The sequence below is a fragment of the Hyla sarda genome, chromosome 3 (genome assembly GCF_029499605.1).
Source record: "Hyla sarda isolate aHylSar1 chromosome 3, aHylSar1.hap1, whole genome shotgun sequence".
Lineage (NCBI taxonomy): Eukaryota > Metazoa > Chordata > Amphibia > Anura > Hylidae > Hyla > Hyla sarda.
In genome coordinates, this window is record NC_079191.1 from 98,153,596 (window position 1) to 98,179,947 (window position 26,352).

General features: G+C 42.7%; 1 protein-coding gene across 4 annotated transcripts in view; it reads right to left on the reverse strand.

Moving 5' to 3' along the window:
- WDR33 (WD repeat domain 33) overlaps positions 1-26,352 on the reverse strand; it is a 104,719-nt gene that overhangs the window by 22,650 nt on the left and 55,717 nt on the right. For all 4 annotated transcript variants that reach the window (XM_056564750.1, XM_056564747.1, XM_056564749.1 and 1 more), the window contains exons 7-16: positions 19,653-19,750; positions 17,219-17,345; positions 15,717-15,871; positions 15,544-15,622; positions 15,344-15,454; positions 14,397-14,491; positions 14,171-14,257; positions 13,936-14,075; positions 7,621-7,773; positions 2,966-4,783 (exon numbers count right to left, since the gene is read on the reverse strand). In XM_056564750.1, the coding sequence (XP_056420725.1) occupies positions 2,966-4,783; positions 7,621-7,773; positions 13,936-14,075; positions 14,171-14,257; positions 14,397-14,491; positions 15,344-15,454; positions 15,544-15,622; positions 15,717-15,871; positions 17,219-17,345; positions 19,653-19,750 (2,863 nt within the window). The remainder of the gene's footprint in view (positions 1-2,965; positions 4,784-7,620; positions 7,774-13,935; positions 14,076-14,170; positions 14,258-14,396; positions 14,492-15,343; positions 15,455-15,543; positions 15,623-15,716; positions 15,872-17,218; positions 17,346-19,652; positions 19,751-26,352) is intronic.

A 26,352-nucleotide genomic window follows, 5' to 3' on the forward strand; every position in this document is an offset into this window, starting at 1 on the left:
TATGTCATCTTAGGAATTTTATTACATTTTATCCCAACTACCATCTTGTTTTATATTTTATAAATGATATGTAGAACTATCATACAAATGTAACTAAGAACTTTTATGTATAACTCCATAGTTTGTAATTTTCACGTTTTTTTTTGTATTTAAATGACGTTGTCCGAAAATTCTGATTTTATTCCCAATAAAACAGTTTAATACACCCATAACCTCGGTTTGCTTCATCTGACCGAACGGCTGACCAGCCATCCTAAAGAGAGCACCTTACTGCACACGCACTTTTTACCGTGGTTACGGTCACAGATCTCTGCATTCTCAAGACCGCCCGGGAGAATTCCAGGACTGGGAGGTGTCAGCAGCACTCTTGGAACCTTCACTAAGGCCTTTCGGACGGATAATTGAATAAAATGTTAAAAAATGTAATTATTTACAACATAAGCAATAAGCTAATTTACCATGGTGTATGGATCATTTATTTATTTGTGATTCCACATTTAAGCTACTGCAAACAAGGGGTTACATAGCTATACACCATTAAAGATGCACTTGCTTTCTCCAACAAATGGAGAAATTGTCTGCAATGTGAATTCTTTGTATTTCAAACAGTGTCACGTGATACCATAATATTGATGTATTAGACTCCTACAAGGAAGCTACTCTATGGGGAAGAAGATTTATCATTGCTTTTAGAGCATTTTTTTGTCTATGTTTTGGCGCAGTTCAGGCGCAAGCAGCATATTTAATGACTTTTATGCGTCTTTGCCTACCCATAGAACTTCTTTTTGACTATGCAGTGGTCACGTATTTATCATTTGCGACTTTTGTCAAAAGTCGCAATTTTGTGCGCAAAGGTACTTTTTTCAGGCGCAAAGCAACACCACCTACTAGTAGGCGTGAGGATCACTTCTACCTTCCGCAATTCAACCTTTAACCTTTTGTGGATGACAGCGTCCCACGTGGGTCATAGCTGGGTGGTCCTGGCGGCTATCTGCCACCAGGACCCATCTCTAATGCCAGCCATCACCAATCACGGTGATGCCCAGCTTTAACTCCTTAAACACCGCAATAAAATATTATTGTAGCGTCAAATGTGAAAGTAAAAATGTCCAGGCAGCTTTGTGAAATTAAGTAAAAACACCTAACCTTCCAAATTCAGGACCTGGGAAAGTGTCTACTTCCCTCCCTCACAAGAGTCTAGAAAAAGTGTATCTGGTAGAGCTTCTCCCACCACAGCAGAGCTGAGCAAAATTCATCATCATGCTACACCTTCTTGATAAATAAGATGCACGCTAGTCAAACCCACCACTCAAATAAACGTGGCAAAATAGCTCTACCGTAGACATTCTTTGATAAATCTGGGCCTATGTCCTTCCCAAAAAGTATAATCTTGCGTGCTTTTTGTCATTATAAGTCTGCATACTCCTACAGTTATCCCAAAAAAGCACTAAACAGATCTCAGTAATGCACCGATGGATATACCCAGACTTCTCACAGTAAATAATTCAACCATGGAACATGAGTATTGTTATAAAAACCCCTATGTAAATCTTTTACTGCATACTGCCGCTTTGATGTGAATTTTCTCTGCACAATACCATTCGAACATATAGTGCAATTTTTTTAGACAATCTAAAAGGAATAATTTTGTGACTGCATATACTTCTGTACTCTTGTCCCATAACAGCAACACACACATAATGGACTGGTTTGAATGGCATTGGGGCTGCTCTGCCAGTGGGTCGTTCCCCTTGTGGGCACTGGTGTCGCGGTGGTGGTGGTCGCTGCCCAGTGCTACGCCATTTTATGCTAGGGACGTTAGGGACCCACTCTAATTAGGTGGCCTTGATGTGGAGAGTGGGCTTGTACCTTTTGATCAAAATGTATACTAACAACCTGTTCGTTTTTGAATTTATGCTGAGAAGCAAGTAGATCAAAATACAATATGTAGATGTGCGACCATGTCTGTTTCTTCTACTTGAAAACACACATATAATAGCCTATACAACCTAAGGCCAGAATGTGGTGTTCAGTATATCACTTTTGGCTTTAGGGACAGTAAGTTGCTAGGGGCTTAATACATTTGTTGCATGTGTGGCTGAGCACCACAGATTCAAGTGTACACGAGCTATGAGCTAGCATAGATTTTTTAGCAACAATTTACATCAGTTTTGGGTGAAAATGGGTGTATATCTGCTGGGCTGTGGGAGGCCTGTCTCTCCTGCTAAACCGGGAAACTGGGAAGTGTCATGTGAACACATTAACACAGCCACAAATTACATTTTTTTTTTTTTTACAAAAGTGAAACCTGTGACAAGTTCTCCCTTTCTATAAACTCTCCGCTAGACAAATACATGCGTTACAATTAACAGGTGTTAATGTGACCTTGTGGTGCATGATTGTTTGGCCTTGAATAAAAACCTTTTCAGTGCAGAGACTTCAAATAATGCAAAAAAATTTAAAAAATTTATTATCAGTGAAGCTTTTTTGGTATAAAAATATACTGTATAAATCTGTAATCTCAGCATTAACCATTTACAGTGCAGACACACATGGACAAACTTTCACTTGTCGTTGGACTCCTTGACTAAGGCGAGTCTTGAAACAAGCTGACAGTTCCTTTGCACTTTGTCTTCAAGTCTCCTCTTAGAGGCAATACTATATTAGGGGTTTTTCATGGTTTTATAGTTAAACTGTATAGAATAGTAAGTTATCATGAATATTCTTTTATGGCTGGCTCATAAACAGTGTTAAAATACCGTCAGCAAAAACACTTTATGTAACAGACTTCTTAAAGTCAGTTTTCAAGTAGAAAGTGATTTGCTCCAGGTGGTTTGTTGTACAATAGATTTGGAAATGAAAACAGCACTAGGTTCTAAATGATCATTTTCAATCAGCAAAGCATGTGAAACTAGAAATGGCGTCTTCTATCAAAGTATTTCCTGTCATTATTAAAGGCAGTTACCTGGTTAAAAGGCCTAGGACCATCTCCCAGTAATGGGGTTTTCTGTTGTGATTGGTGGGATGCCCTTGCTGGATTCTGCGAATTGTGAGGCCCTTGAGAATTTCCTGTTGGACCTTGGGATACTGACTGTCCATGGGTTTCTTGAGAAAGTCCTAAATTTGACCCCCTGTTTTGGGGACCTCTCATTTCAGGAGGACCACTCATATCCGGGGGACCTTTAACATCTTGAAGATTTCGCATGTCTTGAGGACCTCTTATATCTTGAGGGCTTCGTATATCTGGAGAAACGAGCAAGTCGGATGGCCCCCTAGTGTCCTGAGCACCCCTCATGTGTTGCTGGCCACGCATATCATGTTGCCCTCTTACATCAGTTCTCCTCATATCCTGTGGACCACGAACATCAGGTGGCCCTCTCATGTCATGTGGGCCTCGCATCTCATGTGGACCACCCCTCATGTCCTGGGGACCACGCATGTCAGGACCACCCCTCATGTCAGGCGGGCCACGCATATCAGGACCACCTCTCATATCAGGAAGACCACGCATATCTGGACCTCCCCTCATTTCAGGAGGACCACGCATATCTGGACCTCCCCTCATTTCTGGAGGGCCACGGATATCAGGGCCACCCCTCATATCAGGAGGGCCACTCCTCATGTCAGGAGGGCCGCGCATGTCAGGACCACCCCTCATATCAGAAGGTCCACGCATGTCAGGACCACCCCTCATGTCAGGAGGGCCACGCATATCTGGCAGTCCTCTCATATCTTGAAGTCCACGCATGTCTGGAGGTCCTCGCATATCCTGGGGGCCACGCATGTCTGGAGGGCCACGCATGTCCTGGGGGCCACGCATGTCTGGAGGACCTCGCATGTCTGGAGGGCCGCACATGTCAGGAGGACCACGCATATCAGGGGGACCGCGCATTTCATGTGGGCCACGCATATCTGGGGGGCCTCGCATATCATGAGGTCCTCGCATATCTGGTGGACCTCTCATGTCTACAGAGCCATGCATATCTGAAAGTCCTCTCATATCCTGAGGGCCACGTAAGTCTGGAGCCCTGATGTCCTGAGGGCCATGTATGTCTAGAGGACCTCGCATATCTGGGCCACCCCTCATGTCTTGAGGGCCTCGCATATCAGGAAGGACTCTCATATCTTGAGGTCCATGAATATCAGAAGGTCCCCGCATATCCTGGGGTCCACGCATGTCGGAGGGTCCTCTCATATCAATTGGTCCTCTAACATCAGGGCCATGTCCGAGTACAGCACCTGAAGGTCCCCTCAAATCTTGTGCTGGATGCCCCATAAGCATTCCCTGATTAGGACCTTGCTGGACACCTCTAGGAGCAACACCCATTAAAGGCCCCTGTGGGCCAGGACCTCCTTGCATTCCATGATGAGAGGGTGGAACTCCTCTGGGACCTTGTGGCATTTGAGAAGCTAGATGCCCAGGTGGTCCAGCATTACCAGGAGGACCTTGAGGACCCATAGGTCCTACAGGCCCGGCAAGTCTAGGCATTCCAGGATGCATTTCCTGAGGTCGTATGTTCTGATTACCTGGACCCATGAAACCGGGACCTCCAGGTACTTGAGGCCCTTGTGGCCTGAATTGTCCTTGAGGCCCATGCTGCATGTTCATTGCCACTGGTTGTGATGGGTGAGGCTGCTGGAAATTTGGTGGTGGTTGATTTTGTGGTCCTGAAGCAGGAAATGCTGAAGAAACTTGTGGAGGTGCCCCTAAGGGTGAAGCAAGGCCTTGGGATTGCCCTGGAGCTTCTGCCTGCTTCTGTGCTATCCTTTCGATCTTCAATTGCTGCAAAAAAAATAAAAAAAAAGTTTAATAAAATGTATTTCCCATAGTATGCAGTCACAAAGAATAATGTATAATATATGAGTTTTTCAAGCATTACGATCATGTTACTAACAAAAAAAATAAATAAATAAAACTTATCCAATGAGTGAGGCTGGCCAAATTGTAAAAACCATAGTTCATAAAGCAGAGTTGAGGTAAGAGCAACAATTTTATTATAAGACTGAGGCTCATATTATGCTATTCTTTTTTAACCCCTTAAGGAGCGTTTTTCAGTTTTTGCATTTTCGTTTTTTCCTCCTTACCTTCAAAAAATCATAACGCTTTACAGGGTACCTCTCATCAAATAAACTTTTGATATATTTTAGATGAATGAAATGTTGAATAACTTTCCAATAGCATGTTAATGAAAAATATGCTTCTTTCTATTGTATTTTTCCCGATCAGTCCTGTCAGCAAGCATTTCTGACTCATGCTGGTGTCCTAAACACTCAGAGCTGCCAGCCTGCTTTGTTCACAGCCAAACAGGCTGTGAACAAAGCAGGCTGGTGGCTCTGAGTGTTCTCCTTTGTGAACAAAGCAGACTGGCAGCTCGTAGTGTTTAGGACTCCAGCATGAGTCTGAAATGCTTGCTGCCAGGACTGGTAGGGAGACCCCTAGTGGTCATTTCTTCAAAGTGGAAAATTAAATAGAAAGAAGCATATTATTTAATAACATGCAATTGTGAAGTTATACTGAATACATTAATCTATAATATATCAAAAGTTTTTTTGATGAGAGGTATCCTTTAAATTTTCCACCTAAAAATCCATATTATGGCTTATTTTTTGCACCACCAATTCTACTTTGCAGTGACAGACATTTTACCCCAAAATCCACGGCCAAACGGAAAAAAAAGTCATTGTGCGATAAAATTGAAGAAAAAAAATATTTTTTTTTTCTTTTGGGGGCTTCCGTTTCTACGCAGTACATTTTTGGGTACAAAAGACACCTTGTCTTTATTCTTTAGGTCCATACGGTTAAAATGATATCTTACTTATATAGGTTTGATTGGGCACCAGGCACCAAATCTGCCTGGAAAATTTGTTCTAATTGGTGCGCACAACGGGATCTGGATCCTGTTCAGTTTTCTCTAACTCATTTTAAATTTCCTCTCTACTTCTTTTGAATTAGGTAAACCCTACTGTCCATCAATGTTTATCGTTCCGCCATTTCATTTAATCACGTTCCAATCGATTCTATCCCTGTTGGCAAACATCCTTTAGTTTGAAGACTCTTAAAAAGTATTCGTTTTCGGAGACCTCCTCTTTCCAAATATCATTCTACTTGGGATGTTAATCTCGTTTTATCTTTCCTAGATTCATTAGGTGATAATGATTCCTTGTCTTTAAAACTTCTATACTTCAAACTTTCTATGCTTCTAGGTTTGATCTCTTGTAAAAGTTTCGGATGTGAGAGCTTTGAATATTTCTCTTAGATCTTTTACCCCTCAAGGCGTTCTATTTACATCTATAAACGCACAAAAACCAACTTATATTTAGTTTTTTTACCCATCCTTTCCTCACAATATTAACTTGTGTTGTTCACTGTTTACATTCTTAAGAACGCAAAACAAATTCCTTCCGAAATCCTTCTCTTTCTCAATTGTTAATATCTTTTTGTAAGCCTCATCTTCCCGTTTCTTCTTCCACCCTAGCTAGATGGATCAAACAAACATGCACATAGCAGGTGTTGATACTTCTGTTTTCGGCACCCAGTCAACCAGAGGGGCAATGTCCACCAAAATCTTTCAATCCGGAGGTTCTCTCTCAGATGTTTTAAAAGCTGCGAATTGGTCTTCTGAGTCTACTTACAAAACTTTCTACTTCAGACCTTCTTCTCTTATTTCTTTATCTGTAGTTTGAATATATTTTATTATGTTGTTTTATAATGTTTTTTATATTGTTTCTATTATCCGTCTTAATAACGGAAAATATGGATTTTATTAAAGACAGGAGGCGAATATTATCCCACCCTATTGACCCTCCCTATTTATTATTATTTTCTTTTTCAGTTTAATTCTGATGATACATGGATGTCTACGTGGTCAAGTTTTTCTTCAGATTTCTTCTTCGTTCTATCCAGTTATGAATTTCAGTTCTACGTTTGAGATACTGCTGTCTCTGATTCTTCTCATCCTCGCAACAAGAAAGAGGATTTACAGTTGGAGCTTGGCGGTTTTATGAACTATGATCTATATGGATTGGCTGTTACAGTGCTACCTTATGTTTGGTTGCGCTAAAGTTTTCTTCACCTTCTTTCAATTTGTTAACCTTGCTGCTGTGAGCTATATTAAAGACAGGAGGCGAATATTATGCTATTTTTTTTAATAAAATGAATATTTTCCGTTATAAAAACTAGGAAAATCTCCAATTTAAAGCTATGCATATTTTAAAGAATGAGATGAGATAAGGCAGCAAGCCCAACAGAAAACCTGTCACTTATGAACAACCCAATCACAGAAGTAAATCCTGCTCTTATAGCCAGAGTTATTCTGCATATTACAAGCACCCTTATACATTTTTCAACACATAACAATAGCAGCTAATTTTTATGGGCTTATCTAGGGTTTATACCTCTTTATATTTAGCACTACATAAAATAAATAAATCAGTGAGTGCAATGGGGCAACCTGCAGAATATTGACCAATCTCCCATTAGAAGCTCCAGAATACATAAGAGCATACTGCATATAAGGGCCTGAGAGGCACTGTGTCCAAGTCAATTTTATTCCCACAGATTTCCACTAAATAGCTATATAATGCTATAAACTGCATTCATCACACCAGAATCAAACATACCTCAAGCAGCTGTGGGTTGGTATACTGTAGAGCTGCCATCTCTTGTTCAATTTCAGCTTGATTCTTTTTCTTCTCATCAGATTTTACCTCTTCTTGCAGTTCTGGGACAGCTTCTGAAGCCGGCATAAGTGGCACTTTATTCTGCAGCCAGGCCTAAAATTATAAAAGAAGATTTTTTTGTACTCACCGTAAAATCTCTCTCGAACCCTTTATTGGGGGACACCGTTACTGATGGGTATATGCTCTTGCCACTAGGAGGCACTGACACTAGGAAAAAAAGTCGTCTCCTCCCTGGCAGAATATACCCGCCCACTGGAAGGGAGGTAATCAGTTTTGTCACAAAGAAGAAGGAGAAGTCAACAAAGAAATTTGTCCGAAGGACCCTAGAAAAGAATCCCAGATAAAAACTAAAAATAAAAAAAACAATAACCGGAAGAGAGAAGCTGAAGAAAAAAAATATTTGAAGAAATGGGTGGGTGCGGTGTCCCCCAATGAAGGCTACGAGAAAGAGATGTTACGACGAGTACAAAGATTCTCCTTTTCTCGGTCGCTCTTCATTGTGGGAAACCGATACTGATGGGACGTACCAAAGCAGTCCCCTAGGGTGAGAACAACAACCACCAGAGAACGGGAAACAGTCCAGAGACTGAACCCACTCGTCCGTAAGGCCTGCAGACGAGACCCTGGGCCAGAGACAACTGAGGCCCAGAAACTGAGAAGGTCCCCTGGCCATGGAGATGGACTAGGACGCCAAAGGAAGGGACCGTTCTATGCAGAGGCAAGAAACCTACGTCAATAGAGAAAGACAAGAAAAGGTTGACTAGGAAGCCAGATAGGCCGGAACTATCCAGGAAGGAGGTAGGAAATCAACTCCAAGGAAAAGAGAACTAGACAGAGGGCTAGCTCGCCTGGAAAACAAAAATGTAATTAGCGCACAACAAGAGAAACCCATCCAGAGTCAACCGATTTAAGAGAACATGGCGGAAAAACACCAGGGAGAGTAGAAGGCGAGCACAGAAGGTGGAGACCAGAAAACCACTGGAAAAAAGAAAGATGGCGCAGAGGTCTGGCACAGAAGGTCAATGACCTGAACACATGCAGACCCAAAACCCCTGTCCCAGGGGCCCACCGCGAGCACCCGGGAGGCAAAATTAGCTCGACTGGTAGAATCCGGATGACCAGAACGCCATCCATCTCAGGAGTACATGGACCCCGAAGGAGGAGACAGAAGGTAAGAACTGCCAAAAAAGGAGCGGGACACCTTGAAAAGGGGATACGGAACACCAAAGCCACCGACATGGGAACTGGAGGTTCCAGAGTCACCTAAATGTCCAAAAAGGAGCAGAAGACCCTGAAAAAGGAGCATCCTGAAACACCGAAGCAGCAGACATAGGAAAAGGAGGTTCCTAATTCTCCAGGAAAACTTACAACTGAAGGTAAAGTAAACCTAACATCTGCAAAACGCTCCGGGTGACAACCTTCCGTGTCGAGAAAAGATTATGTGCGGTACAGAGAGACCGCCCCACAAATGAGATTGCGGAGAAGTCTGGGCAGGATCGCTAAACATGCCTGAGACCTTAACCAGCACCAAGGCCCAAGAATCAGGAGAGCCGACCTAGAAAAAAGGCACGCCACAGCATCCCAGGATAGAAACTAACTGGTCTGGGACCCCAGCAAACTGAGTGGACCAGAGTATTCCGAAGCAATGTCCCGTAAGGACGGGAACAGAGGGGGAAGCAAAAGGGAACTGGGCACAAGAAGGTTGCTCCAAAAGACTGTTGCAACGGAGAAACACAACTGACACCAACAAAGGGAAGGATAAACACACCCTTCCAAAGAGATTGCATCAAGGGAGGAGGAGAGCAATGGCAGGTTACAAACATTGATTGCATAAACTCCTCCTACAAAGGAGTTTGCCTTGGCTGCATGAGCAGCCGTAGATAACCAAGAACAAGGAGCAGAGCAAGGCTGCAATCGGGGGCAGTAAGCACACAAGCATAGCCAGCGAACAACTCTTCTGAGTCGTCTCAGCATGAAAACAAGGGCCCAGCCAGGCAGCCTAGCCATGTAGGGGGAAGGGAGAGATGGCTCCATCTTAGCAGTAGAAATTACCCAGCGAAACAGTTCCCCTGATGGAGGGAATACAAGGGGTGGTGGAGATGAGACTGAGGTACAGCCCGTGCTGAGCTCCCTGAAACCCGTACCTCCTGCGGAAGGGGGATTGCCAAGTGCAACAGGTACTGTAGGAGCGAGGAAATGCCCCCCTACGGTAACGGTCAAAATATTGGGAGGACTTGCCCCCAGGAACCCTGCGAAAATATACCAAGGCATGGAGGAGCCACTTGCGGCCCCAGAGGGATTTAAATCCTGGACACTGGAGCTGGTAAAGATACAAGACGGGACTACAAATGCAAGGAGGAAGCACACGCAGCAACATATAGCGTTTGGTGAAACCCTGGACCCTGCAAAAAAAAAAAAAAAAAAGAAGGGGGCAGAAAGTGCGTCAACTGAGCCATCCTGGCCATTGTCTAAGGCAAAAGAGCAGGTGTCGGAGCCACCCTGCACAGGAACGCAATAAGGTACCTGGAGGCAAGGGGGGGCTGGAGAACAGACTGCTGCCCCATCAGGCCCCCTGCCAGAACAGAGGTGCTATACCGCCGAAAACCTATTTTCTGAACTTTATCTTGAAAGTGAGCCACCGGACTTCAGCCGCAGGAGAGGCCGGTATGGGGGAGGTGACCTGGTCGATTAGAAAACCATGCAGACACAGTCCTGGCCAATTGGCATAGGGACCGTGGACTCACCGGGTCCCTTAATCAGAACCACTCACTGTAAGTAGGTTATGAGCCCTCAGCCGTGAGAGCGCCAGGCATGTGGAGAGGTAGGTGCAAACCACAATGTGGTGCATTGTACAAGGCCCATGGATCAACATGGGGTCACTCACTCGGAACCACAGTTTGGTTACCTGAACATGCAACACGGTGCGGGCCATGTATGGTAGGTGACCAGAAGTAGTGTAAATCATGCAGACAACCGTCTGACTGGTATAGGATTCCTGAAGGCACAAAGTCACTTCTTTGAACCCTCCCACAGAAAGTGGGGTACTGGAGTGTGGCCGATCCAATGGGCAACTTGGTGGTGTAGGAGACCATGCAGACAAATGTCTGGCTGACTGGCATCAGTCCTGTGTACCTGCAGGGAGCCTCTCCCAGATTCCTCCTACCAGCAGAGAGGTAAGGGAAACCCCAGGCATGCACGTGGCTGCTCAGAGAAGGGAGACCGACTGCAGCAGAAACCGCACAGACAACAGTGCCATGGATAGAATCCTCGCCACCCTGGGAAATCGGGGGAGGCCGAGGAGTTTAGGATTTTATGCCCGTCGCCCCGTATAGTGTCCATAGGAAACGCCAGGACACTCCTTCAGACACCGCGCACATCAGTGGGGTATCGGAACTCCAGCCGCAGAGACATCAGGCATTTGATAGATGACAGGTGGCGGAGGAAACCGCACAGACCACTGTCTGGCTTACTGGTATGGGTCCATAGTATACAACAGGTCACTCCTTTGGACAACTCGCACTAGCAGTGGGGTACCGTAATGCCAGCCGCAGATGCGGCCGCTATGAGATTGATGACCTGTGGAGGGGGGGAATCATAGAGTATACATATGCCAAGAACCCTTCTCAATGGATGACCAGCGGATAAGAAAACCACTGCTCCGGATGTCCAGTACCCTCCCGGGAATAAAAGCCATATGGTGGACTCCCTAGGCATAGGGGCGTGGTAACAGGCAGTAGAGGAAAACAGACAAAACGTGTATCCCAAGGGTGTTCCAAGGGAGTATACATCCCAGGAACTGACCCACCACAGTGGGCTGCCTAAGTTCTGCCTGTGGGCAGGGGCTCAATTGGATAGGTAAAAGGGCTGACATGGAGTGACTGCAAGGATGCAGCACACAAAGTTGAATATATATATATATATATATATATATATATATATATATATATATATGTACATATTTATTTATTTAATTTACTTTTTTTTTATTATTATTATTATTATTACTACTTTTTCCTCCTCCTGCCAACTCCTCCACCTCCAAATAACAACCGGCAGGGGAGGAGAAATACAACCCCACTTTCCCGCTGCAGGAGAGGGGGCGGGGGACGTAGATATGCTCCGAGTCCCCGTCCAGCCACACGGCCGCCAGCACCTGTGAGTGAACGGAGACAGAACAGCCTCCGTAACTCCTGGTGAGACTACAGTTGGGAATCCAGACCCCATTTAAGATCGGGACCATGGCCCCTTAAATTGTTGAGGACTGGCAAATCCTCAAACCACAAATGCCAGTCCAGAAAGTGACTGCGCTAAAAGATACCCATGGAGGATATTAACCCCTCAAGTCCTGCCACAGGCCCTGTCAGAAGTGTGTGTGTGTGTGTGTGTGTGTGTGTGGGGGGGGGGGGGGTACATACTCACCCGCGGACTCCATCTTCATATACTCACCTAGACGGCTTCAGCCAGCTTTTGGCCACGCTGCATCATACCAGGCAAATATAGCGGGGCGAGTAGGGGCAAGTGGGGGACTCTGACCCAGGGTACAACCTCCAGGCGCTGACGATAAGGGGTTGACGGCCCATACTCTTATGTTCCGTGCCCCTTTGTCACACATGGGGGTACAGGTAGCGCCATGCTGCTGAACCCCCACCTGAAAAAAGGAAACAAAATGGAGGAAAAACCTAACTAAAAAGCCCTTACTAGAAAATAATAAAAACCAGGTCTGGGGAACTCCCAGACATGTGTCTTGCCTCCTACTGACAAGCTGAAACTGATTACCTCATTTCCAGTGGGTGGGTATATCTGCCAGGGAGGAGAAAACATTTTTTTCCCCCTTGTCTGCGCCTCCTAGTTGCAAGAGCATATACCCATGAGTATCTGTGTCCCCCAATGAAGAGCGACTGAGAAATCGGATTTTAGAGATTTTTTTTAAATTTTATTTACATCATATATACACTTCTCGTCCAATTTTTAATAAGTATATGCAGGCGTGCAACATTATTCACACTGCGCTGAGCTTATTGCCAGCTTCAGCGATGTCCCACTTTTGCCAGGTGCTGAGCTACCAATGGCCGAGCCGGGACATTGCTTTGGACAGCGATAAACTCAGCACATTGTGACGGGTTGGGCCCCACAATGCAGAAGAAGATCGGGACCATAGAACTGATTGGAGACCAATATCGGTGCACCAAGGGAACGGTGGAAGGTAAGTTAAATGGTCACTCTTATAAAAAAAAAATTTGCTATTGCACTCCTTATGGTAAATAAAAAATATTTCTAATATACTTTGTTTTAAAAAAAAAAATGAAGTTTTCTCTGTTTTATTTGTGCTTAAAAAAAGGTCAAGAGCACATTTTCCCCCATCTCATACACAGACTTTGGATCGAAGCCCAAACACAGGAAGTGCAGCCTGGAGTGCTGAGGGGGTCCAACCAACAGCATATGGCAGTTAAGTGTGAGAGGAGCTATGATTGGATGAGGCTGGACACACACCCCTCGGCACTCCAGACTGCACTTCCTGTGTTTGGGCTTCGGTCCAAAGTCTGTGTATGAGATGGGGGAAAATGTGCTCGAGCTTTTTTAAGCACAAATAAAACAGAAAAAAACTTCGTTTTTTTAAACAAAAGTATATTAGAAATATTTTTTATTTACCAATTTACCATAAGGAAAGCAATAGCAAAAATTAGTTTTAATGAGAGTTACCATTTAAATATAATATTTTTTTTTTTTTTATTGCGACAGCCAGGGGGAAAAGAGAAAACAAAACAAAAACGCGTGTTCACACATAAGGGCGTGTTCACACATACAGTATCCTGTGCAGATTTGATGAGCAGGATTTTCTGCTGCAGATTTCAATGTAAACTAAATGACTGAACACAGCTTCTAATCTGCAGTTACAAATTCTGTGCAGGATACTGTACATGCGAATTGACCCTAAAGGGGAACTCCGGTAAATTACATTTCATCCCCTATCCACAGTAATCCGGCACAGAGTGGAGGTTGCTCCATGCATGAGGAGAGCTGGGGTGCCGGGCAGGAGATTGCTGTGGGTCTCCCTGCAATTAGACAATTATCCCCTGTACTGTGGATAGTGGATAAGATGTAATGTACCAGAGTTCTCCTTTAAGCCATGATATCAATATGAACATAGTGTATTGTTATCATTCCAAGTAGCTGTGTGGCAAAGCTCAAAAGGTTTCTTAACAGACGCAGCATTTTTAGCAAGCATTTGATTAAGAGTCATATTTGTTGACTAACTTGTTGAAATTGAGCAGGTATGGGTTTGGCATATGGAACTTTCTTCTGTGGAACTTTTTTCTGATCTTTCAGCATCATTTCATCCATTCCCCAGTCCAAGCCTGGGATCGTCATTTCTACTGAATTAGTCTCTTCTTTTCCTATAAGAAAAAAAAAATTAAAAAAAAAGTTAACACCAGGTGGCAAGTAAGTCAAACAAATCTGAGAAATAAGCAACAATCTAACATGATCTTACCCATCTGTTCTTGTTCCATTGCCATTTTCAGCTGTTCTGGAATACCCATACCGGGTATAACAGCTAGATTGTTTGGCTCAACATCATCTTAAAAAAAGTAAAAGAGGTATAACTGTATAATTATGGACATAAGTATAAAGTTAATTAATTCCAACAAAAATAAAACAGCCTAAAGGAGGAGTGCAGGCATCTAGGAGTATGACTATTTGTAGATATAAGTGGTTACCATATTCAACACCATCTTCTGACATGCCAGGAAGAAGATTCAGATTATAGCGATCTCTCATTTTGTCCCCAGGACGATTTCTGGTCCAAAATTTACTAAATGGGGGAAAAAAAAAAAGGTAAAATGATTTAGAACACACTCAAAGCTGCAGCCTACTATAGAAATCTTAATGATTCTTCTTGACTATGAAGACACTTATAACACAATGCCAATGTGCCAGAGAAGTTTAAGGACACTTTTCTCCTGATTTAACTACTTATGGGCAAAAACATAATAGCAGACTCCTAACAACCGGAATAGTGCTGAGCACAGATGTAAAATGTACTTAATGCATAGCTAAAAGGTGCTGTTGATATAGGATAGCTCCAAAACTTAATCAGCCATGCAAATGTCTGATAGGAGAAAACTGAGGTGAAGACGTTCTGCTGCTTTGCTGGCCCCGTCACTTCCCAACCAATATCAGGTTTGGGAGCTAGGCCATGCACCCAGGACCTTTGCATGACTGTTCTAAAGATCATGGTTAGATCTATTTGAAGCCTATTAACCCCATCTTGGGTATGTTTTAACTTTATTTCACACATACTATCCAGCACTGTATCAAGGCTTAAGAGGCAAAAAAAAACTGTGCTGACGGATTCTGTTGTTAGGCTTAATTTGACCACTCCTTTTGTCTCTTATGTTCTAGAGGATTCGACACAGCTGACACATTACAGTTTAGCCCTCCTATATACTATAGCAGATGTTAGGTGTTCTACATCTACATGAAGGGGTTTTTTAATCACCCAGAGACTTCTATGTCTCCAATTTATTACTGTTGTGTATTTGTGTACTATTTTTTTTTTATATGAATGCACGTTTACTCAGCTGTACTATCCCACTACTCTTTATTCAATATCTGTTAAAATAATCCAATATATGTTTATAAAAAGCTATAAAAGCTTTAGTACCTGGTGTGATCATTAGATCCAGAACACAGAATGTGGCCAAGGGGATGCCAGGCAAGACTCCAGATCATTCCCTCATGTGCTATCTCCATGCCACCCACTTCTTTTTCCACACTTAAGTAAAATATATAACATTTTAGAAACATGGGAAAAGAGGTTACAAAAACACATCTAGCAATATCATAAAGAGAAAGAATACGTACCCAACATGCCAAAACAACAGTGAGCCATCAGAACCACCACTAGCAAACAAGCCCTCATGAACTGGATGCCATGCAACAGCTTCAATAAACAAAAAAGAGGCAGAGTAAGACCACTGTTTAACTGGGAGTTGGATCACTGTTCCCTGCACTCAAAAACACCAACATCTCCTGACCTGTTGCCTCTTTTTTGTGTCCTCTGAAAACCTGAAGCTCCTCCCGAAGATTACGGATATCAAAAAGCTTGCAGAGATGATCTCGTGAGGCAGTGAGCAGCCAGTTTCCATTCAAGTTCCACTTTACTTCCATCACAGTATTCTTATGTGCATGTCTTGATAAATAGCAAAAATTACACTGTTTATACCCATTAACAATATCATGAAAGTAGTGATCTAATATTTGTACTATATACACATTTACAGTGCTTAATCATGGATCATTTTTAACCATTATTTCTAAGAGAAATAAAAAAAACTGATTAATACTTTTGACAAAAAAAAAAAATAAATCTGAAAATCTACCAATTCCCTTCACAGTATAAGGGGAAATAGGATCTACTTTAGTTTTAGCAGAGAGATTAAAGGGGTATTCCAGGAAAAAACTTTTTTATATATATCAACTGGCTCCAGAAAAGTTAAACAAATTTGTAAAATATTTCTATTAAAAAATCTTAATCCTTTCAGTACTTATGAGCTTCTGAAGTTAAGGTTGTTCTTTTCTGTCTAAGAGCTTTATGATGACACCTGTCTCGGGAAACGCCCAGTTTAGAAGAGGTTTGCTATGGGGATTTGCTTCTAAACTGGGCATTTCCCGAGACAGGTGTCATCAGAGAGCACTTAGACAGAAAAGAACAACCTTAACTTCAGAAGCTCATAAGTACTGAAAGGATTAAGATTTTTTAATAGAAGTAATTTACAAATCTGTTTAACTTTCTGGAGCCAGTTGATATTGAGAGATATATATATATATATATATATATATATATATATATATATATATATATATATATATAAATATATAAAAGTTTTTTCCTGGAATACCCCTTTAAAAATCTGGCGATTCTTCTTTTCTGGGAGGTACTTACTGTAAGAGTACATTCACACATACCATATCCACTGCGGATTTGCTGCCATGTTCCACTATTTACTTGCATTGCTTTAACAGCATGGAAGCTGCAGCGGATATTGTATGGGTGAATGCATGGGGGAGCTATTTCTTTATAGCATTGGAAAGGAACTATTCTTATGGCATTAGAAAGGCGCTATGGTGACAGATCTGACCAGAATTTGTAAGAGAATAAACCAATTAACCTGTTTTTCATTTTATTTACTTCATAGTAGAGAATGATAAGTCCTGGGATAAGCTTGTATTACACAGCTAAGGTAAAGGCTATAGATACTTGTTTACAGTTAATCTGCTAGGGAAGGACACAGCTGCTTTACTTAATTATCAAGAAATCTCAAGTACTAGTGGCTAATACAGCATGCAGCAGCCACAACTCACCAAGGAGACAGTTCTAGCTTTCCTTTCCCCTTCTGTTGCTCAGTAATACACAGGACTTAAATGTACTACATTGCTGCGCACATAACACCCCCCATGAAGTAAAATAGCAGCAAAGAAAAATTCCACAGTTTGGCTACTGTGGAATCATTTTTAGAATGTACAATTATTTACTTACAGTGTTGCAAGACTCTGACCATTTTTAGGATCCCAAAATTTGATTGGCTGTTGACTGTCTTTACTTCCAGAGACAAGGAGTCCTTTGGTTGGGTGCCAGTCAACACACTTAACATCAGCACCATGCCCTATATAGTGTAACAATTTGCACTGTAAATGCTGAGGAATCACGTGAACATTGAAGGAATATACTACAAATGCAAATCGTCCAATATACATAAGTTGGAATAGGATTCACCAGTAAATCAGTGCACGCTTAAGATACAGAAATGGAAAAAATGCCATTAAAGACACACTCCAGGAAAGGATAGTGTAACATATGTTACTAGAGAAAAATGTATCAGTTCCTTTGTATGCCTTGAGTGATTTGCCATTTAGTTCCATTTTTACTACCAATATAGTTCATGATACCATTGCAGAAACTAAGGGGGCCAAGTCTCATCACTGTACTTTCTCGGAGTCCTATTTAGGTGCAGCAATAAATAAAAACCAGTGACAAAAAAATTACCCCCTAACTCACACTATAGAGTATCATTGAGAATCAGTTTTAGTCTGTCTTAAATTCCACCATGTTAGCTTTTACATGCAAAGGTGGTCAGGTTACATGCCTAAAGACGACAGTTAATCTGCACAGAAGAGACAGGCATGATTTTAAATCAGTCCTCACACTGACTGTCTCTTCTGTGTGCAGATTCACTGTCGTCTTTCACGGATCACTGAACTCCTTAAGAGAGGGCAGACAGAGGAACATGAGAGGGTAGAGCTAAGTGGGGACAGAAAGGATGTGGGCTTCCAGTAAGAGTCCAATAGGGGATTATGTAATCCTGTACTTCACAGGAGGTCAGCCCACTTAGGAGAGATTGACGTCCTTTTCCAAATTTTTGAATGCAGCTGAGCTAGGATAAAACAAAACACTACAGGAACGCTGATTATGAAATAGCATTATCTGTAGGGAACATAGTGGTTCTATAAAGGTGTACTCCGGTGGAGTTTTTTTTTTTTTTTTTTAAATCAACTGGTGCCAGAAATTTAAACAGATTTGTAAATTACTTCTATTAAAAAAAATCTTAATCCTTCCAGTACTTACCAGCTGCTCCAGAGGAAGTTGATTAGTTATTTTCAGTCTGACCACAGTGCTCTCTGCTGATACCTCTGTCCATGTCAGGAATTGTCCAGAGCCGCAGAGGTTTGCTATGGGGATTTGCTCCTACTCTGGACAGTTCCTGATACAGACAGAGGTGTCAGCAGAGAGCAATGTAGTCAGACACAAAAGAACAACTCAATTTCCTCTGTGGTATACAGCAGCTGATAAATACTGGAAGGATTAAGATTTTTTTAATAGAAGTAATTTACAAACCTGTAACTTCTGGAGCCAGTTGATATGAATTTTTTTCTACCCGAGTACCCTTTTAAAGGGGTACTTCAGTAGAAATTTTTTTTTTCAAATCAACTGGTGCCAAATGGGTCCATGTCAGGAACTACCCAGAGTTCCTGACATGGACAGAGGTGTCAGCAGGGAGCACTGTGGTCAGACTAAAAAGAATTACACAACTTCCTCTGTAGCATACAGCAGTTTATAAGTACTGGAAGGATTAAGATTTTTAAATAGAAGTAATTTACAAGCCTGTTTAAACTTCTGGCACCAGTTGATTTGAAAACATTATCCATTCAGGGTAATATTGTATTGCTTATGTATAACCAAACATTGCCACACTCTTTCTACGTACGGCACCTCTTAAAGACATAAGGGGATACTGGTGTAATCTACAGTGATTTATGAATTACTGAATTAATACAGGCTTTAAAAAAGGCACATTCACACGTACAGGCTCCTGCACAGATTTGATGCGTGGGTTATGCTACTGCAGATTAGAAGCTGTGCTCAGTAATTTAGTTTACACTGAAATCTGCAGCAGAAAATCCTGTGCATCAAATCTGCACAGAATACTGTACATGTGAATAGACCATAAAGGTGATTTACTGAAAACTGACTTTTTTGGCTTACTTAGTGGATATTTTGTGAAAGTAAGCTCAGCATGTGTGAAATGTGCTGGGACCCCAATAATCTTGAGAATGAAAGTGCCGGTGAACTTCACTTGGGTCTCCCATAATCTTTAATAGTAATTTTAAGGCAAAGGGCATACAGATTTAGTTTGTCTTCACTGGAGCTGTCCCAAACTAAGTACTCCATGCTTACCCATGTAGGGTGGTAAGTAAAAGGAGACCCAATAATAAAGATTGTGGTATATTAATGTTCTAATTTAACTGTAACTAACCTGAAACCAGCCTAACCTAAAATCAATATATAATAAAGATATACAAAAGGTTTTGAAAAGTATGTGTTATTTTTTCAATATATGTGTGACATTACACTAATAACTGCAGCACAGAGCATATCCTGAAAGGAGGAACATGATGGACAACAGCAAACATACCTCGTAAAATTCTCTCTTCATGGCAGCGAAGAAAGTCCCAAATTCTAACTGTACCGTCATCAGAACAGGTGGCAAATTTATTATCAGTAGGGGAAAAACTGTAACGTAAAAATAGGCATGGTGAGGAAAACCTCAGTAACAAGAGAACATTTCTGTTTCCCTAAAGATTTCTTGTTGGGGAGGGCAGGCTTAACGCATACTTATATCAGGTAGCTTTTCAGTAAAATCTGTGTGTGTATCCATGAGTGGCGGCACTATTTCTGTTTTGGAGGCTTCAAGCCTAATTTGAGTGGTCACTAAGATAGTGAGTGAAGGCTTGCTATTATGTAGTCTTCTATACACTGCCCCACAGTAGAGAGGATCACACGCCCCTATGTTTCTATAGCACACCCTCAAAAGCAGCAGAAGCATGGAAGACCTCACAGAGCAGTGCAAGCTGTAGGTAAACTGGGGTGACATAACATTTATTAGATCATCTTTGTCTCTGTGTGCTTCTCTCTCTCTACATCCATTCCCCATTGCTTTTCACTTCCCCCTACATAGACTTCTCGAGCAGCTGTAACCTGATGGCATTTTGAATGTAATGGTTGGCACTTCTGTAGATAGTGGTGGTCCTGGCAAAGAAAATAATCCAATAAGAAATAAGTAAGAGGCCCAGCACTCACTAAATTGCTGCAGGAAGGTGAATATTTATTCACATGACTGGTATAAAAGGACACGTTTCGGCACTATGCAGAGGAAGGCGTACTGGCGAAATGTGTCCTGTTATACCAGGAACCTGATGGCAGGCAGTGGCAGAAAAGGAGCCCGATAAGAGGAAAAAAAAATATGTTTCTTATATGATGATCTATACACACATATACTATTTATATTAGGCTACTTACAAAATCTTTCTTGTATTGTGAAGTTAACAAACTTGGTTGTTAAAAGCAGTGCAGATAGTATACATAACAAAGTAGAGGTGGGCACCCTGAACTTAGAAAAAGAAGTGAATAAAAATAACGAAGATCAATATTTAACTAACTTGTGAAGGAAAAGTAGAAGTAACAGGGGGTTTAAAGATCAACTAACAAAGGCCTGCAGCTTGGTTATAAGATCACCGGAGTCTCTCAATACCCAAAGCATCCAGTGAAGAACTCCTCTATATCTGTGAGATTCAAAGTAAATAGGGGGAGATTTGATTCATCAAAACCTTTGTAGAGGCCGAGCAACCTTTGTAGTGCCCATAGCAACCAGATTGTCTCATTTATAACAAGGCCTGTGAAAAAAGAAGCAACCTAATTGGTTGCTATGGGCAACTGCAACCACTCTGCCTTTACTAAAGTTTTGATAAATCTTCCCCATTGTCCTTGACATGACATTGCAGCAAGACATATGGGGGAGATTTATCAAAACCTGCCCATAGGAAAGTTGCTGAGTTGCCCATAGCAACCAATAAGATCACTTCTTTCATTTTTTTTTTACTTTATAAATGAAGGAAGTGATCTGATTGGTTGCTATGGGCAACTCAGCAACTTTCCTTTGGGCAGGTTTTGATAAATCTCCCCCATATGTCTGGCTACAATTTCAGGATTTTTAGACAATTGTGCTTTTCAGCTTTAAACTTCTCCAAGCACTGGATGAATATTTTGTCTGGATTCGGCTGGGTTCACACCACGTTTTGTTAAATACGGTTCCCGTATATGGCTGGGAGGAGGGGGCGGGGCTTAATTGCGGCGCCCGCACTCAGCCGTATTCGGGAACCGTATTTAATGTATGCCTATGAGCCGGTCGACCACGTATTTGCCTGCGGTCGGGAAACCGCATACGGCCGAAAACGAAGCCGACTGGAGGCTGCGGTTCACTCCAGTCGGCTCATAGACATATATTAAATACGGTTCCCGAATACGGCTGAGTGCGGGCGCCGCAATTAAGCCCCGCCCCCTCCTCCCAGCCATATACGGGAACCGTATTTAACAAAACGTGGTGTGAACCCAGCCTAACAGAGCTTCGTTCTTTCACAGTAGAATGAACTAGACTTGGCCAGAGACCAACCAACACCTCTACCTATTAGCACTGTTTAGGCTACCTATATGTTGAGGTAACTCAAAGGCTTATTTTGTTCTTGTAAATTGTCCAATTTTGACAAGACATTGCTTGTATTTTTGAAAGGAAAAGGCTGTTAAAATGTAAATATGTGTCTGTAAGATGAAAGGGGGATTTACTTAGTGCTTTAACTTCATATGCTGACTTTAACCTGTTCAGGACCCATGACGTATGCATACGTCTTCACACCCTGGGTCTTAAGGACCCATGACGTATGCATACGTCTTCACACCCTGGGTCTTAAGGACCCATGACGTATGCATACGTCATGGCGTTTTCCGGTCTCTGCCGCGCGCCGGGCAGAGATCGGAACTGGATGCCTGCTGAAATCCTTCAGCAGGCATCCAGGGCAAACGCCGAGGGGGGCCATGTAGGCCCCCCATGTCGGCGATCGCCGCAAATCGCAAGGGAAATCGCCCTTGCGATCTGCGGCGATACCGGGCTGATCGGGTCTCTGGGACCCGACCGCCCGGTAATTTCGCATGATCCCGGCTGTCGCAGACAGCCAGGACCATGCTGGAGTATTGGAGCGAGGTGGCAAGCCGGCCACCTCCTCCGATCCCCAGCGATCTGTCGGTTAGTTAACCGACCAATCGCAGGAGGGGGGGCGGTTACTTCCTCCCGTCCTGCCCGGCCCCTGAAAGTCCGGAGAGGACGGGAGGAAGACCGGAGGACGCGGCGGGGGACGGGGGAGTGCTGGGGACCGGCCCCGGTACTTACCTAGTCCCTGAAGACCCGGATCCAGACGATGAAGACGGCGACAGGTGAGTAGATCTTCAGCCGCGGTCGGGCCCTTTACAGCAATGCACGTCGCCGTAAAGCGACATGCATTGCTGTAATAGGACCCTGTAAACTACAACTCCCAGCATGCCCAGACAGCCCTTGGCGTCTGGGCATGCTGGGAGTTGCAGTTTTGCAACATCTGGAGGTACACAGTTTGGAGACCACTGTGCCCTTCCAGATGTTGCAAAACTACACATCCTCAGCATGCCCTTACTGTCCAGGCATGCTGGGAGTTGTAGTTCTGTAACATCTGGCCCTTCAGATGTTGCAGAACTACAACTCCCAGCATGCCTGGACAGTTTTGGCATACTGGGAGTTGTAGTTTTGCAACATCTGGAAGGGCACAGATTGGGAACCACTGTATTAGTGGTCTGCAAACTGTAGTCCTCCAGATGTTGCAAAACTACAACTCCAAGCATGCTGGGAGTTGTAGTTCGGCAACATCTGGCTCTAAAGATGTTGCCGAACTACTACTCCCAGCATGCCTGAGAATGTTTGGGAGTTGTGGTTTTGCAACAGCTGGAGGCACACTGGTTGCGAAACATTGTTTCCTAACTCAGTGTTTTCCAACCCGTGTGCCTCCAGCTGTTGCAAAACCACAACTCCCAAACATTCTCAGGCATGCTGGGAGTTGTAGTTTTGCAACAGCTGGAGGTCCCCCCCCCCCCCTGTGAATGTACAGGGTACATTCACATGGGCAGGGGGCTTACAGTGAGTATCGGGCTGCAAGTTTGCGATGCAGCAAATTTTGCGCGGCAGCTCAAACTCGCTGTAATCCCCCCGCCCGTGTGACTGTACCCTAAAAACACTACACTACACTACACTAACACAAAATAAAATAAAAAGTAAAAAACACTACATATACACATACCCCTACACAGCCCCCCTCCCTCCCCAATAAAAATGAAAAACGTCTGGTACGCCACTCTTTCCAAAATGGAGCCTCCAGCTGTTGCAAAACAACAACTCCCAGAATTGCCAGACAGCCGTTGACTGTCCAGGCATGCTGGGAGTTTTACAACAGCTGGAGGCACCCTGTTTGGGAATCACTGGCGTAGAATACCCCTATGTCCACCCCTATGCAAATCCCTAATTCAGGGATCCCTAACTCAAATCCCTAACTCAAATGCGCATGGCACTCTCTCACTTTGGAGCCCTGTCGTATTTCAGGGCAACAGTTTAGGGCCACATATGGGGTATCGCCGTACTCGGGAGAAATTGCCTTACAAATCTTGGGGGTCTTTTTCTCCTTTCACCCCTTATGAAAAGGTGAAGTTGGGGTCTACACCAGCATGTTAGTGTAAAAAAAATAAACTTTTTACACTAACATGCTGGTGTTGCACCATACTTTTTATTTTGACAAGAGGTAAAGGGGAAAAAAGCCCCCCAAAATTTGTAACACAATTTCTCCCGACTACGGAGATACCCCATATGTGGGCACAAAGTGCTCTGGGGGCGCACAACAAGGCCCAGAAGGGAGAGTGCACCATGTACATTTGAGGTGATTTGCACAGGGGTGGCTGATTGTTACAGCGGTTTTGACAAACGCAAAAAAAACAAAACCCCACATGTGACCCCATTTCGGAAACTAGACCCCTCACGGAATGTAATGAGGGGTGCAGTGAGAATTTACACCCCACTGGTGTCTGACAGATCTTTGGAACAGTGGGCTGTGCAAATTAAAAATGTTGTACAGCCCACTGTTCCAAAGATTTGACAGACACCAGTGGGGGGTAAATGCTCATTTTATGCCTTGTTACGTTCCTCAAGGGGTCTAGTTTCCAAAATGGTATGCCATGTGGGGGTTATTTTGCTGTCCTGGCACCATATGGGCTTCCTAAATGCGACATGCCCCCCGAGCAAAATTTGCTCTCAAAAAGCCAAATATGACTCCTTCTCTTCTGAGCATTGTAGTTCGCCCGTAGTGCACTTCAGGTCAACTTATGGGGTACCTCCATACTCAGAAGAGATGTGGTTACAAATTTTGGGGGGTATTTTCTGCTATTAACCCTTGTAAAAATGTGAAATTTGGGGGGAAACACACATTTTAGTGATTTTTTTAATTTTTTTTTTACGTATGCAAAAGTCGTGAAACCCCTGTGGGGTATTAAGGCTCACTTTATTTCTTGTTACGTTCCACAAGGGGTCTAGTTTCCAAAATGGTATGCCATGTGGTTTTTTTTTGCTGTCCTGGCACCATAGGGGCTTCCTAAATGCGACATGCCCCCGAGCAAAATTTGCTCTCAAAAAGCCAAATATGACTCCTTCTCTTCTGAGCATTGTAGTTCACTCATAGTACACCTCAGGTCAACTTATGGGATACCTCCATACTCAGAAGAGATGGGGTTACAATGTTTAGGGGTATTTTCTGCTATTAACCCTTGCAAAAATGTGAAATTTGGGGGGAAACACACATTTTAGTGAAATTTTATTTTTATTTTTTTACATATGCAAAAGTCGTGAAACCCCTGTGGGGTATTAAGGCTCACTTTATTCCTTGTTACGTACCTCAAGGGGTCTAGTTTCCAAAATGGTATGCCATGTGGGGGATTTTTGCTGTTCTGGCACCATAGGGGCTTCCTAAATGCAACATGCCTCCCAAAAACCATTTCAAAAAAACGTACTCTCCAAAATCCCCTTGTCGCTCCTTCGCTTCTGAGCCCTCTACTGCGCCCGCCGAACACTTTACATAGACATATGAGGTATGTGCTTACTCGAGAGAAATTGGGCTACAAATATAAGTATACATTTTCTCCTTTTTCCCCTTGTAAAAATTCAAAAATTGGGTCTACAAGAACATGCGAGTGTAAAAAATGGAGATTGTGAATTTTCTCCTTCACTTTGCTGTTATTCCTGTGAAACACCTAAAGGGTTAAAACGCGGACTGAATGTCATTTTGAATACTCTGGGGGGTGCAGTTTTTATAATGGGGTAATTTGTGGGGTATTTCTAATATGAAGACCCTTCAAATCCACTTCAAACCTGAACTGGTCCATGAAAAATTTTGAGTTTGGAAATTTTGTGAAAAATTGGAAAATTGCTGCTGAACTTTGAGCCCTCTGGTGACTTCCAAAAGTAAAAACACGTAAATTTTATGATGCAAACATAAAATAGACATATTGTATATGTGAATAAAAAAAAAAAAATTATTTGGAATATCCATTTTCCTTACAAGCAGAGAGCTTCAAAGTTAAAAAAAATGCAAAATTTTCAAATTTTTCATAAAATGTTGGGATTTTTCACCAAGAAAGGATGCAAGTTACCACAAAATTTTACCACTATGTTAAAGTAGAATATGTCACGAAAAAACAATCTCGGAATCAGAATGATAACTAAAAGCATTCCAGAGTTATTAATGTTTAAAGTGACAGTGGTCAGAATTGCAAAAAATGGCCTGGTCCTGAGGTGTAAAATGGCTGGGTCCTTAAGGGGTTAAAAGGGTACTCTGCTGGAAAAAAAAGGTTTAAATCAACTGCTGCCAGAAAGTCAAACCGATTTGTAAATTACTTTTTTTAACATCTTAATCCTTCCAGTACTTATCAGCTACTGTATACTACAGAGGAAGTTCTTTTCATTTTGAATTTCCTTTCTATCTGACCACAGTGTCCATTTTAGGAACTGCTCTGGACAGTTTCTGACATGGACAGAGGTGTCAGCATAGAGCACTGTGGTCAGACAAAAGAAATTGAAAAAGAAAAGAACTTCCCCTGGAGCATACAGCAGCTGATAAGTACTGGAAGGATTAAGATTTTTTTTTTAATAGAAGTAATTTACAAATCTGTTTAACTTTCTGGCACCAGATGATAAAAAAAATTATAACAATAATAATGTT